Below are 10,224 nucleotides of genomic sequence, written 5' to 3'. Positions count from 1 at the left end.
TCTACCTGGTGGTTGCTCAGGGTGGCCTTGTGGCTGAAGTCCAGACCTCCCCTGTGGTGGCTGATTCTTGTACAGAGAGTTTGGCTGTCCAGGGAGGGAAGAGGCCGGAGGGAGATGAACTCCACCTTATAATCAAGTAACATAAGATCATAACCAACAGAGTAAATCTCTCATTGTCTTTGGTAAAAGCAAGGACTCGGAACAAGCACATATGAAATGGTGGATCAACCCAACCATCTGCTCTTGAGAAAACAAAAATGGCCATTTCAATAACAGTTCTCTGCCAAACTAGAATGCTTTTGTGAACTGGGTTTTATTCCTGCTTCCCCACAGGATCACAGTACATTTCTGCACCTCCCAGAGCTTCCCCTGCTATTCTCCAGTCTTTCTCAAACCTGCTGTGATCCAAAAGTTTGGGAATGATGGTGATAAAATCTGGTTGGCTGTATTGTGGGTGGGAAAATTTGGGTTTTCTGCAGCCATTTCCTCCCCCTAATGGGGGGTGGGGGGGTCTTTTTGAAAAATAGTATAAGAATATTGTTATATGTATATATCATTGTAACAATAGGTGTAGCAGGTTCTCTGACCTCCCAGCTTTCATTTTTTCAAAAGTAAGTCTCTAGCTCTTTCCCTTGCAGAGATATAAAAAAAGGGCATATATCTTCAGAAGAGAATTGGCTAGAGACTGACTTCAAAAAAAAAGTAAGCTCGGAATTCAGAGAACATGCTACACCTACTTTTACAAAGATGTCTCAATAGAACAATACCCTTGTGCCAATTTTTAAACATTGCAAAAGTGGAGGTTGATGGCCTCATCTGCAGGATAGATTTCCTACCCCTCCACTTGAAGCCAACTGGGTGACCTTGGATCAGTCCCAGCTTCCCAGAGATCTCTCAGCCCCACCCACCTCAAAGGGTGATTGTTACTGGGGGCATAATAATAACACTCTGAGAGAGGATAACAATAATAAACTGCTCTGAGTGGGCGTTAAGTGGCCCTGAAGGATGGTACATAAATCGAGTGTTGTTGTTATTATGATTATAAGGTTTTTCACCTGTGTTAATTCTTTGATGGCAGGTAAGGTTTCCACTTTGACTGAAACTTTTTCCACGCTCCAAGCCTTTATCTGGTTTCTTCTCTGTGTGAATTCTTTTATGGCGTTTAAGGCTTCCACGCAGACTGAAGCTTTTTTCACACACTGGGCACTGATATGGTTTCTCCCCTGTGTGAACGATTTGATGGCGTGTAAAGTTCCCAAGTTGACTAAAGCTTCTTCCACACTCCAGGCACTTATATGGCTTCTCCCCTCTGTGAATTCTTTGATGGGAATTAAGGTGGTCACTCTGAGTGAAGAGTTCTCCACACTCCAGGCATTCATATTTCCAATGCATGTACACCTCTGATTTTTTAGAAAAATTTTCCTCACTTCCTACCCCCTCATTTCTATTGCCTTCTGTATTCATTTTTTTGTGTAGCAGAATTTCATGACCGTTTTCATCTTGTAAAAAATCAGAATTACTCCTTCCTTTAGATGGATGTTTTCGCTCCTCCTCACTTGGGATATCACAATATTCCACCTTCACTTTCACTTCTGAATATGTATCCTCTTTATCCATAGCTGGACTCTCAGATGTTTCATTCGCCGACCCCCACAGGCCTCCTGAAGAAAGAAAAAGAAACCTGGTGTGAGGATAGGACGCATTTACAACCCACCTGGGCCAGAGTTTTCTCCTTTGCTTTGTGATGGTTGTGTTGCATTCTGGGAATGTTCAGGGGTTAAGATCACACACCCTGTTGCCACTTCTCCCACTCGCTTTCTCCATTGCTTCTAAATTCCAAGCTTGCTAAACTGGCAGAGAAGCCATTTCTATGGCAATGACTGTAGACCAAGAGAACAGAAAACAAAGAATATACAATGGAGACCGCATCCCCCCACCCACCCCTGGAACTCAAAGCGACCCTGTTGTTTTAAGTTTCTCTTTTCCTGCCTTTGTGAATCTAGAAGGTGAGTGGTTTGGGGGGCTTTTGGTGAGAACAAAGCCACCCCTTACGAGAGAGCCAGCCGGTTATTGTTTTATCACACACAAGAGGAGGCCTGAACAGAGGGAGAAGGAGGATGGAGATAAGTTTTACATCTAGGGAAAAACGGATGCAATTTGATGTTCCCAAATTGGGATTCCTCTGTTCCCTGCCACCACAGAAAGCCTCCTGCCTTGTCGTCGCAATGGAACAGCTGCTTCATTGGAAATGCCTCTTCATGGACTCAGGCTGGCTTCAGTCCCCTCAGTCCCCTGTCCACTGAGCGCCCTATTGAGTTGTGGGGAGGCAAGAAGGGAAGGCAAAGAGGGCCTGCCCCCTGCCCCCACACCCCAACAATGGGAACGAATTAGGGAGCATGCTCCCCCACAGATTCCTGAACTGTTCTTGCTGCCATGTGGGATAGTGGTGGTGACTGGGCTGCTGGCGTTGGGGACACAGACCTGACTGGTGCCCTTCCCCTGGCACCCTGGGCTCTTGTCCATGTCCACCTGGTGGCTGCTCAGGGTGGCCTCGTGGCTGAGGGCCAGACCTCCCCCGCAGTGGCTGATTCTTCTACAGAGAGTTTGGCTGTCCAGGGAGGGGAAAAGGCCAGAGGAAGATGAACTCCGCCTTGTAATCTAGTAACATATACAACCATAACAGAGTAAATCTCTCATTGTCTGTGGTAAAAGCAAGGACTCAGAACAAGCACATATAAAAAATGGAGCATGAAATTGGGGGACCAACCCAACAATCTGCCGTTGAGAAAACAAAAATGGCCGTTTCAATAACAGTTCTCAGCCCAACTTAGTTTCCAAGTTGATTAACGCTTCTTCCACAGTCCAGGCACTTATATGATTTCACCAGTGTGAACTCTTTGATGGGTAGCAAGATATCCACTCTGACTGAAGAACTTTCCACACTCCAGGCATTTATATTTTGTCTTTCTTTTACTAGTTTTCCATGCATGTTAACCTCTGATTTCTTAGAAAATTTTTCCTCACTTCCAGTCCCCTCATTTCTATCACCTTCTATATACACTTTTTCAAGTAGCGGAATTTCATGACTGTTTTCACCTTGTAAAAGACCAGAATGACTCCTTCCCAGAGATGGGTATTTTCGCTCCTCCTCACTTGGGGTATCACAATATTCCACCTTCACCTTCACTTCTGAATATGCATCCCCTTTACCCATCTCTGGATGCTCAGATGTTTCATTCGCTGACCCCCACAGGCCTCCTGCAGAAAGAAAGAGAAACCTGGTGTGAGGATAGGATAGGACCATTTTACAACCCACCTGTGTCAGAGTTTTTTCCTTTGCTGTGTGATGGCTCTGTTTGTACTCTTGGTATGCACAGGGGTTAAAGTCACTCAGTCTGTACCCAGTTCTCCCCCTCGCTTTCTCCATCCCTTCTAAATTCCAAGCTGACTAAGCTGGCAGAGAATATACAATGCATATAATACGCCGCCCCTGGAACTCAACGTGATCCTGTTCTTTTAAGTTTCTCTTTTCCTGCTCTGGTGAATTTAGAGGGTGAGGAGTTTGGGGGGCTTTGGGGGAGAACAAAGCCACCCTTGAAGAGACAGCCAGCCAGTTATGGTTTAACTCACACAAGAGGGGGCCTAAACAGATGCAGAAGGACAGAGAAAAGTTTTAAGTCTAGGGGGAAAGGATGCATTTTTAACCTTTTCATTTTCTCTATGCACAGCTGAATGTTTTTTCATAGTATATTTTTCAAGAGAAAAAAGGATGTTCCCCAAATCGGATTCCTCTGTTCTCTGCCACCACAGAAAAGTCTCCTGCTTTGTCCTTGTAATTGAGCAGCCGCTTCAATGGAAAAGCCTCTTCATAGACTCAGGCTGGCTTCAGCGGTTTGGCCTCCTCAGCCCCCTATCCTCTGAACACCCTACTGAGTTGTGGGGAGGCAAGAAGCAAGGGAAGGCAAAGAGGGCCTGCCCCCTGACCCCACACCCCATCAATGGGAAGGAATTAGGGATCTCTCCCACAGATTCCTGGGCTGTCCTTGCTGCCATGTGGGATAGTGGTGGTGGCTGGGCTGCTGGTGTTGGGGACACAGAGCTGAATGGTGCCCTTCCCCCTGACCCCGGGCACTAGTCTATGTTTATCTAGTGGCCTCGTGACTGAGGGCCAGACCTCCCCTGCAGTGGCTGATTCTTCTACAGAGAGTTTGGCTGTCCAGGGAGGGGAGAGGCCAAAGGGAGATGAACTCCACCTTGTAATCTAGTTACATAAGACCACAACCAACAGAGTAAATCTCTCATCGTCTGTGGTAGAAGCAAGAATCTGTGGGGTCGGTTTAAACATATTCAGTCAAGCACATACAAAAAATGGAGAAGGAAATTGGGGAATGAATCAAATGATCTGCTGTTTTCCACACTCCAGGCATTTATATTTTTCTCTCTTTTACTAGTTTTCCAATGCATTTTAACCTCTGATTTGTTAGAAAAATTTTCCTCACTTCCAGTCCCCTCATTTCTATCGCCTTCTATGTACATTTTTTCAGGTAGCGGAATTTCATGACCATTTTCACCTTGTAAAAGACCAGAATGACGCCTTCCTTTAGATGGATGTTTTCGCTCCTCCTCACTTGGGGTATCACAATATTCCACCTTCACTTTCACTTCTGAATATGTATCCCCTTTATCCATCACTGGACTCTCAGATGTTTCATTTGCTGACCGCCATAGGCTGCCTGCAGAACGAAAGAGAAACCTGGTGTGAGGATAGGATGGGACACATTTACAACTCATTTGTGCCAGAGTTTTCTCCTTTGCTTTGTGATGGTTGTGTTGCATTCTGGGAATGCTCAGGAGTTCCAAGCTGCCTAAGCTGGCAGAGGAGTCATTCCTATGGTAATGTCTGTAGGCCAAGAGGGCAAAACCAGAGAATATACTATGGAGACTGCCCCCTCCCCCCGCCCCCTCGATTGCAAAGTGACCCTGTTGTTTTAAGTATCCCTTTTCCTGCCTTTGTGAATTTAGAGGGTGAATAGTTTGAGGGGCCTTGGGGGAAGAACATAGCAACCCTTTAAGAGGCAGGCAGCCAGTTAGAGTTTAACACACATAATAGAGGGTCTGAACACATGCAGAAGAAGAACAGAGATAAGTTTGACATCTAGGGGGGAAAGGATGTGTTTTTAACTTTTTTCATTTTCTCTATGCTCAGATGTATGGGGGTTTTTTGGAAGTTGATTTCAGAGTATATTCTTTAAGAGAAAAAAAATGATGGTCTCAAATTCAGATTTCTCTTTCTCTGCGACCACAGAAAGCCTCCTGCTTTGTCCTCGCAATGGAGCAGCTGCTGCATTGGAAATGCCTCTTCATGGACCCAGGCTGGCTTCAGCGGGTTTTGGCTTCCTAGGTGTCCTGTCCTCTGAGCACCCTGCTGAGTTGTGGGGAGGCAAGAAGGGTAGGAAAAAAGGGCCTGCCCCCACACCCCAACAATGGGAAGGAATAAGGGAGCATGCTCCCCCACAGATTCCTGGGCTGTCCTTGCTGCCATGTAGGATAGTGGTGGTGGCTGGGCTGCTGGCGTTGGGGACACAGAACTGACTGGTGCCCTTCCCCTGGCACCCTGGGCACTTGTCCATGTCTACCTGGTGTCTGCTCAGGGTGGCCTCGTGGCTGAGGGCCAGGCTTCCCCTGCAGTGGCTGATTCTTCTACAGAGAGTTTGGTTGTCCAGGGAGGGGAGAGGCCGGAGAGAGATGAATTCTGCCTTGTAATCTAGTAACAGAAGATCACAACCAACAGAGTAGATCTCTCATTGTCTGCGGTAAAAATAAGGACTCAGCACATATTAAAAAATGGAGCATGAAATTAGGGGATCAACCCAACAATCTGCCGTTGAGGAAACAAAAAACAGCCATTTCAATAACGGTTCTCTGCCAAACCTGAATGCTTTTGTGATCTGGGTTTTATTCCTGCTTCCCCACAGCAACACAGTACATTTCTGAACCTCCCAGAGCTTCCCTTGCTATTCTCCAGTCTTTCTCAAACCGTCTGCGCTACAAATGTTTGGGAATGATGGCGGTAAAATCTAGTTGGCTGTATTATGGATGGGAAAATGTGGGTTTTCAGTAGCCATTTCCTCCCCCTGCCACAGGTGGAGGGTCTTTTTGAAAAATAGTACTGCAATATTGTTACTAGTATATATCATTGCAACAACAGGCGTAGCAGGTTCTCTGAATTCCCAGCTTTCATTTTTTAAAAGTAAGTCTCTAGCCCTTTCTCTTGCAGAGATATAAAAGAAAAGGTATATCTTCAGAAGGGAAGTGGCCAAGATTTCCCAGTGGTTTGCACCCACCAACAGCCGCCTTCTTGGCATCACACCCAACACGCTACCAGAGTTCCTGTTTTGAGGAGAATCTCTCTAAAAATTGTGGCTAAGAATTCCCTCTTACCTTCATGTTAGCTGACGTAAAAGGGCAACTCTTATACCTTTAAAGAGGGCCTGTTTTTCCTTGTTTGTTGTTTTATGTTTATATGTATTGTGTGTGTTTTAGAATGTTGTGTTTTTTATCTTTTATGTTTATTGTTTATAGCTTCTGTGTTTACTTTTTATAGTTTAAACAACGAAAAATTCTTTTGGAAAAAAGAATTTTAGGAAACCCGACTGTGAACTACTCAGAGGCCTATGGAGGCGGCTCTGAGAAAGAAGAAAGGGGATCGACTTGGGTCAAGGCTCGACGCTGAGGTCTAGCAACTTGGGACCAAGGCCTGCAGGACAAGTGCTCATTCCAGGGGCAAAACAAGGGCCTGCAGGATCTCTACCCCTCAGTCCCCCCCCCCACCGCCGCCAGAGGTGAAATGACCTTTCTTCCTCCCCTCTGCAATTGAGAGAACTACAATGTATTCCTATGAGACCAGCCTGGGGCTGCTTTCGGCCTTGTCTCTGAGGAAAAGCAGAAGCTTTGCTTTGCAGGCCCAGCGCCCCAGGACCAAGACCTGCCACTTCCAGTTAAAGGGAATGCTGAAGGAAGTTGCCTGCTTTTATATGTTTAAGCCCTACAAGCACCGTTTCAGCACTCACAACCCAGCCAAGCTCTTTGGAGAAGAGGCTCAGACTGTGAGGAGAAACAAGGCCACAGAAATCCACCAGCCACTAGGAGGAAGAGCAGGCCTCACACAGCCCCACAACAGATCGAAGCAGCTACCTGCCAGTCCCTCTTTGGCATCAGCGATCAGGAGAAATGGCTCTTCTCCTCCTTCCAGCCTGGAAATGAGGTCAGGTTTGGCAATCTCAGGTCCTTCAGTGAGAAAAAAAGACAAAATCGTGACTCTTCTTTGCGCTCATCAATCAAGCAATTCCAAGCCAGGATGCCTGCGCCCCTCCACAAATACACAACAGACAAGTAATTGGGGCGGTGGTGTATGGGACCATATCTGGCACTGGCAGTTCTGTGCCTCCTCCCTGCCAAGTAGAGATGGAAATGCCAGCTGAGAACTAAGTCAGTGGCCGAGGAGCCAGCACAGCTCCTTCCACAGCCACATCTCAAAGCTCCCTGAAAATCTTGTTAGTCCTTCAGGCGCTACTGAACATGAATTGTGCTTTTCTCCTGCAGACCTATCTGCCTGAAACTATCTTCAGGAAGGCATTATGATTTTGTGTCATGATGGGGACAGTGCCCACGTGGTCTCAAAGAGCCACTTTAACACATGAGGGAGAGTCTCAAAGACCGGATGGAGCATTGCAGTATGAGAACAAAGGGAGCTATCCATAATAAATTAAGGAGATTAAATAGAACATGAATCCCATTTATTTCTGCCATACTTCATATTCATGACTTTTTAAAATTTGTAACTCTAGTTATCCACCCAAGCATTTAAGAACCAGGGCAGAAAGCAAACTAAATGAATGAACCATATCTAGGCTCACTTGCCGCCTCTTCTGATGCTGTCTCTTGTGGTCCATATCAGAGAAAAGATCACAGAGAGTGGCAGAGATGAGCCATGGGGCCAGGGCAGACAGCCTGACCACGTCCTCCCTCGATAAGGAGTTCCCTGCAGTCACTCCTCTCAGCCAGAAGGAGGCAGCCCAGGGGAAAGGGACCCTCACCCAGAGAGGCCACGGTCCCAAAATTCTCCAGCATGACTTCCTTGTACAGGGCTCGCTGCGCTGGGCTCAGCAGGCTCCACTCCCCCTTGGAGAAATGCACAGCCACCTCTTCGAAGGACACCCGACCCTGGAAGAAGGAGAAGAGAGTTTCATTATAGTGCTGGAATGGTGGACCATGAGAAGGAAAATCCCAGTGGCTAGCGTGACGTAGTGGTTAAAGTGAAGGGCTAGGACCTGGGAGGACTGAGTTTGAATCTCAGGTGGGCACTGTCATGGATGCTTCTCCGGGGACATTGGGCCCTTCACAGTGTCTCAGCCTAACCTACCTCACAAGACTGTTGTTGGGAGGATTACGTGGTGGAGAGGAGAACAGTATGAAAAGCTGCTTTGGGTTCCTGATCAGTAAAAAAAAAAGAGGGATGTCATTTAAAAAAGGGGAATAAATCAGTGATGGTAAAACCAAAGTGGACAAAGAGGAGGGGAGAAGATCCCATAGGGATATTTGTCTCTCCCCCAACCCAGTCTTCCTTGGGGCATCTGAGGGCCAGGGGGGTTCTCTTTATCTGCAGGGGGCCAGCAGCCAAGTGGAGAAGAGGCCAGAGATGTCTGGGAAGAGGAGCAAATCCTTTTCCACGGGACATTTGTTCCCACCGTCCGAATGGGCAGTCTCAAAATCTTGTGGCACCAGAACTGAGGGGAAGGACCCGATCTGCTGAGCCTTGCAACAGAGTAGGAACCCTTCCTCACATCGGCTGTGCACCCCCCCCTCCCTTACCTGCGCTGGCTGCATGGCTGGTCTTTTCCCCTCACCACACAGAGGAAACAGCAGAGAAATGGCCAAGGGGGGTCTTTGTGCTGCTACCTGGGAGGGAGAGAAAGAAAGATGGAGAGAAATGCTTTTTGTGCAGGTAACATTAGCTGATTCCACACACGTTGGATAATGCACTTTCAATGCACTTAGCAATCTCTTGGAAGTGGATTTTTTGTTTCACACACGAAAAATTCCGTTCCAAAGGACCTCTAAAGAGGATTGGAAGTGTATTATCCAACGTGTGCGGAATGAGCCTTTCTATGCCAGCCCCTTCAGTGAAGCTCTCTCTGGATTTGCTTGGGGACACAATTCAAGATCTTCGATCGTGAGTCTTTGGCCAGATATCTCTCCCCAAACCCAGCCATTCTTTACAGGAGAAAGTCCCGCCTTCCTTATCCACTCATCCCCCTCCCCTTCTGGCCCAGTTTCCTCCCAATCTCACCAAATCCTTTCCTGGGCGCTGAGTCTCTGGCCCAGCTGGAAGCCACACCACTCCCTCCTCCCCTCTGAGGGAAGACAAGACCCTTTGGCCTGCCCCACACAACTAGGAGGAGGTGCTGGGAAGGAGGTGGCTAAGCCCTGAGGTGATGGGCTGGACTGTCTGATGCACGTTGGTGGGTGGGAGGTGCCAGCTAGGAACAGAAATCTCCCCACACAGAGAAAACTAGCCCTGCAGGTGTTACCCAAATTGCTATAGACTGTTACAAGAATTGAGAGAGGGAGAGAGATTGCAAAGTAGCAGGCCAAAAATCTTTCCCTCACAGCCACCTGTGCATGAGAGAAAAGAGAGGGACAGGAACAACAACAACAACATTTTATTTATATCCTGCCCTTCAGGATGACAACGCCCAGTTTACCATGTTTTGTTATTATCCCCACAACAACAACCACCCTGTGAGATGGGTGGGGCTGAGAGAGCTCCTAGAAGCTTTGGCTGACCCAAGGTTACCTAGCTGGCTTCAAGTGGAGGGGTGGGGAATCAAACCTGGGGGAAACCTTTCCCACAGGAGGAAAGATTTGTTGCTGCTGGAACAGCCAAGATAATGCAGTGACAATGGGGCTTCCAGGTGACAGGTTTACTGTATGTCCCCTGCCCCACCTTCCAGTAGTGCCCACTACACCCTAACCCTTCCACGTCACAGACCCCCCATATTGCTTTGAAAGCTGGGAGCTGACCTGGCATAACTACATTGGGGTAACATTATACCAGGATGCTAATTCAAGTTCTTTGAATTCCCAGCTTTTGCTTTTTTAACAACAACCATAATAATAACTGTACTTATATACCGCTCTTCCAGACAGACTAGTGCCTCACCC

The 10,224-nt window shown here is 47.3% G+C and overlaps 2 protein-coding genes across 2 annotated transcripts; both read right to left on the bottom strand.

Annotated features, from left to right (window-relative positions):
* Positions 1–16: 16 nt before the first annotated feature.
* On the bottom strand, positions 17–1,426 carry LOC129328004 (zinc finger protein 883-like). Its single transcript, XM_054976746.1, has 2 exons — positions 1,056–1,426; positions 17–84 (listed from the first exon to the last, which is right to left on the bottom strand). The coding sequence occupies exons 1-2, from the start codon at positions 1,390–1,392 to the stop codon at positions 17–19; spliced, it is 405 nt and encodes a 134-aa protein (XP_054832721.1). The 5' UTR covers positions 1,393–1,426.
* A 5,290-nt stretch (positions 1,427–6,716) lies between these two features.
* Positions 6,717–8,949, bottom strand: LOC129328003 (zinc finger protein 707-like). Its single transcript, XM_054976744.1, has 4 exons — positions 8,872–8,949; positions 8,097–8,223; positions 7,195–7,287; positions 6,717–6,757 (listed from the first exon to the last, which is right to left on the bottom strand). Exons 1-4 carry the CDS (start codon positions 8,884–8,886, stop codon positions 6,717–6,719), a joined length of 276 nt encoding a protein of 91 aa, XP_054832719.1. The 5' UTR covers positions 8,887–8,949.
* Positions 8,950–10,224: the final 1,275 nt, after the last annotated feature.

Source organism: Eublepharis macularius, chromosome 4 (assembly GCF_028583425.1).
Source record: "Eublepharis macularius isolate TG4126 chromosome 4, MPM_Emac_v1.0, whole genome shotgun sequence".
Classification (NCBI taxonomy): domain Eukaryota; kingdom Metazoa; phylum Chordata; class Lepidosauria; order Squamata; family Eublepharidae; genus Eublepharis; species Eublepharis macularius.
This window is presented reverse-complemented; position numbering and strand designations above follow the sequence as displayed.